The sequence below is a fragment of the Montipora capricornis genome, chromosome 2 (genome assembly GCF_036669925.1).
Source record: "Montipora capricornis isolate CH-2021 chromosome 2, ASM3666992v2, whole genome shotgun sequence".
In the NCBI taxonomy this organism is placed as follows: Eukaryota; Metazoa; Cnidaria; class Anthozoa; order Scleractinia; family Acroporidae; genus Montipora; species Montipora capricornis.
The window spans coordinates 66,509,570-66,514,083 of record NC_090884.1 but is presented as its reverse complement, the minus strand read 5'-3'; the positions used below and the strand labels follow the sequence as shown (position 1 = coordinate 66,514,083).

At 37.7% G+C, this 4,514-nt stretch overlaps 1 protein-coding gene and 1 long non-coding RNA gene across 2 annotated transcripts in view; one reads left to right on the top strand and one right to left on the bottom strand.

The window, feature by feature from the left end:
• LOC138037666 (MFS-type transporter SLC18B1-like) overlaps positions 1-211 on the bottom strand; it is a 29,062-nt gene extending 28,851 nt beyond the window's left edge. Inside the window, exon 1 of the mRNA XM_068883567.1 lies at positions 193-211. Within this exon, the coding sequence (XP_068739668.1) occupies positions 193-211 (19 nt within the window). The remainder of the gene's footprint in view (positions 1-192) is intronic.
• A 1,906-nt stretch (positions 212-2,117) lies between these two features.
• The window catches only part of LOC138031872 (uncharacterized), a 17,502-nt gene continuing 15,105 nt past the window's right edge, over positions 2,118-4,514 (top strand). The window contains exon 1 of the long non-coding RNA XR_011128250.1: positions 2,118-2,231. This is a non-coding gene — a long non-coding RNA (uncharacterized lncRNA). The remainder of the gene's footprint in view (positions 2,232-4,514) is intronic.

The following is a 4,514-nucleotide window of genomic DNA, read 5'->3' as shown; positions in this document are numbered from 1 at the left end:
TAAAAAGCCTTTGTTACCTTCAATTTCGTAAATATGAGAAGTTCAAGGCGTTATTTTGCATGTGGGGGGCCTGGTATGAGTCTCATTCTTAAAGAGCAGGGCTCGACATTGCGACTCACTGGTCGCCAATGCGACCAAAAATCAAGCGTTGGCGACTAGATTTTTAGAGCTAGTCGCCAGTGGGCGACTAACCTTCACCTTTTTCCTTCATCCTTTTAACCTCAAAGGCAAGTCAACCGTAGTTTTGGATAAAATGCACGATTTATGCGCACAGAAATAACAAAACAAACCCACGACTCTTCTGGCTCTTCGATCTCCATGTTTCATAATCGAGCGCCATGTTTGATTCAGCAGCTGGTATTGCGGGCGCACTAAACAACACGTGCAATCATTGAAGCGTGAAGTTCACAACGAAGCCTTGGCTTTTTAGCGCTGAAAATATGGAAAACTGGTGATTGTTTATGTTCAGGTTCGTCTATTTATGTAAGCTATAGACTCGATGTTACATGGAAACTTAACAAAAGCGGAGGAAGCACAGGAAACGTGACTAAAGCTGCTTTCACATTGATTATTTACCTCGTAATGCGTAATGATATGTTTTACGAGCCCCTAGAAGCTTAAGTGTACCTCAACTTAGGACTATGAAGAAGATTGCATGTGTACATGATCATCAGAAAAATGAAGAAAAAAATATCAGTGAAAAAAATGGCGACTAAAAGTTAAGATCTGGCGACCAAAATTTTTGGATCAGTCGCCAATTGGCGCCTTACTAAAAATGTTAATTTCGAGCCCTGAAGAGTCGCCAATTGGTGTAACACAAACATGCCCTTTGTTCAGATTAGCAAATCTGTTCAGAAATAATTATAATACTGCACACAAAAACAAAGTGTAAGAAGCTAGTCGTAGCATACAGGAATAATTATAAATAATTATTGATCATTCATTTGGCATGTTAGCTGTGTCCTTTCAACTTTTAACGTGGTGCACCAATAGTACCAGAAGACCTCATTTTTTGTACTTGACCCAACTACATGTAATGTCGACCAAGATTCATATAATTACTGTTCCCTTATGTTCAAAATGTGTTTAGGGCAGTAAAAAAGTGTTTTTTTTTTGTCCAGAAACCTTGAAAGATAAGCTTAAAATTGCTCAGAAAAAAATCGCATAATCTGCCCTTCAAATTTCGCATAATTTGCATTTTTTCACGCACCCTATCAGAAGGCCTGCGGAGGGACACAAACATGGCATCTGGAAGCCAATGGAAACATCTGGAGTTTATGTTGGCTCTCTCAAAACACTTCTTCTCCCCGCTAAACTTGAAAACACTCGTGGGACAGTCCTTGTCGTATATTGATTATTTAGAATTGGAAAAAGACAAGGGAAATCGATATCTAAAATGAGCTACAGCTGTACAAGGGTATCGAAAATGACCTACACTGTAAAATGAGCTACTATGGTATCTAAAATAAATATAGACGTCTCTTAATTACCTAAAATTAACTAATAAAGTCAAAATGGTGCAAAATTTCACTGACTTCACATTGAATATGCTTAACGTTCATGCTAATTGTGGTCAGTTGTGGTACACACTCAGTTCCTTGGTTTTACTTCCCTCTTCCCATGAGAGACATTGTAAGGGAGACAATTTATTTTAATGGGGGACGACCCTGGGACGTCATTATTTCCTGTTGAAAGGGATTTGCAACAATCACGTTCCCTAACGTAGACAAACAACAGGATTAGCATGTCTTGTAAGGCTTTTTATCACCTGTCGTGGAGATGATGGTGAGAAACAAAATCTGTTCACCTGGCAATGCAGTTGTTATTTGCATAGAGCTGACAACAGCGTAAAAATGATGAGTTTGCCAAGCAATGTAGTTTTGATTTGAGTAGAGCTGATGGTGCTAAGAATTAAGTGTGCTGCCCCCCCCCCCCCTCCCCCCAACACTGCCTGTCAGTAAAAAACGGAGGAACCAAGTGTGGACCACAATGAACCACAGTAAGTGTGAACGTTAAGTCTATTGAATTGTTTGGATTTATCATAATATTATGCAAGGTCAGTGAAATGATTTGTACCATTAATTTTTGTCTGTTTGAGGTAAGTTTAGGTGATTAGAATTTTATTTTATATTTTATTTTAGATACTGTTGTGGCTCATTTTCGGTAGCAGCACTTTTCCATGGGTGACAGGGACAGGTGAATGGTGGCGGGTGACAGGTGGCGGATAGCAGGTAATGAGGAAAAGATGAATGACGAATCTCTTCCCTACATTCTTCTCACTCCTGATTTCAATCTGCCAAGTGTACATGTCTCCTGGGGTGGGGAGAATAATAATTTATTAATCAATTCAACCCAATCTTGCATACAGAGTAGAGAATGAGCTGCTTGACATTAGGGCCATTTATATGAGAGAAAATAAGACGCAGCTTACTCCGGCCGCAGCTTACATAAGACGGGAAAGGAACTATTTGTACAAGTGGAAACTCCCCGCCCAGGATAAGCCGCAGCTTGAGAAAGCCATGAACGTAGATTTTGTACCATTTACACGGGGTGTTCGCGTCTTATGTAAGCCGCAGCTTATTTTCTCTCACATAAAAAGCCCTATTGTGAATGAGCACTCTTTTACTCAACATGTGAAGCAATCACCTAGAGATCATTATATATTAGACTTAGTTCTTACAACTAACCCTGACATGGTTACCAACTGGGAAATTCATAGTAGTATCAGTTGATCATGATGCTATCATCTTTGATATCACTTTAAAAAGATAAATTAATTAATATAGATAGCCACCAAGGAGAGTGTTTATGTTCTAGAAAGGTAATTAAAGTAAAAGCAGTTACTTGTACTTTGAAGAATATCTAGACACCGAGGCTCCACCCAAGGCAGTGGATGCGAATTGTCATTACCGGTACATAATAATAATAATTCTTTAAAATGTCAATTACCAGTAAGACATGAAAAATCACATTCCCCAAAAGAACATCAGTGGAGGATGGAAGGTGCCTTTGTTAGCAAACTCTATCAAATGTTTGATTAGAATTAGGAAAAGAGGCTATACTGTACAATAAAGCATGAAGAAACAGGCCTTCTGATATACGGTGTGATGAAAAAATTATGCAAAATTTGCAGGGCAGATTATGAGATTAGAAAGCCCAATTATGTGACAAATAATGTAAATTATGCAATTTTTTTCTGAGCAGTTTTATGCTTGTTTTAGGTTTCAGGATAAGAAAAACACTTTTTTGCTGCCCTGAAGACATTTTGAATACAAAGGAACAGTAATTATGCATCTTGATCGATAGTAGTTGGGATAAATAAAACAAAATGAGGTCTTCTGCACTATACATGTACTTCCAACACTAGTAGAGAAGGTAATTGTGTCACAATTTTAGTGATGTGTATATATCAGCCACTCAGATCGGCTAATCTGAACAAAGGGCGTGTTTGTGCTACTCCATTTAGGCAACTCTTTAAGAATGACATTTGTACCAGGCCCCCAACATGCAAAATAAGGCCTTGAACTTCAAATGTTTACGAAATGAAAGGTTACAAACGGTTTTTAGCCTTTTTCCATGGTGAATCATCTTAAAAATGGCATATACATGTAGTTCTTATTGCGACATACATGTAGCATCTACAATGTGTACCATAATTATGCATGTCAGGAATATGTATTTACAATCTAAGTTGTTGAACAATGTCAATCCTAGGAAAGAAAATGGTGTTGATCTGCCCCGCTCATTTTAAATTACCAGTTGCCTAATATTGCTGTAGATCTGCTGTAGCTTATGTAGGATTGCTGTGACCTCATTTGGAATATGCAAGCCCGGTATGAGATCCTGGAATAGCCTATCATGTTAAGCAAATAGAACCTGTACAAAGGCAATCTATATTGTACGTGTAGAATTTTTACAAATTTGCTTCAAGTGTTATGATCTGGACTGGCCTCCCCTTCAGAAAAGAAGGAAAATTGCTCACCTTACGCTTACTCCATAAACTGAACTGAAACCAAACACAGAAGCTTATAGTAGTTCAATAATTATTGTGGAATTGTTAAAGAATCGAACTCATTGCCTACAGCTGTAGCATTGATGTAGATAATTTTATAGTAAAAATTCCACCTTTAAAAAAAAAAAAGAAAACAAACTAACAAAACAAGAATCTGATGCCTTGCCGTCATTTTGCCACAGATGTATCCAGGTGTTAGTACATGAAAGGTAACTTGATCACTGGCGTCCGCAATGGAAAAATTGTATGGAGCAAAAATCTCTCAAAATGCTTTTCGCTGATGGTAACCTTTTATATTTGCAGTGCAAAAGTTATGTTGTTTTCGCGTTGCAGATTTTGTTGCGGATGGTAAATTGTTTTTATTCTTGATTGACAGTCCTAAAAACTTCCTTGTACTCTTCTTTAAAACTATGTATCAATATTTATTTACTTTTGCATCAATAGTTGTTTTGCACAAAGCGGACTAACGAAATCTGTACCTTGCTTCGTTCGTATTTCTTCA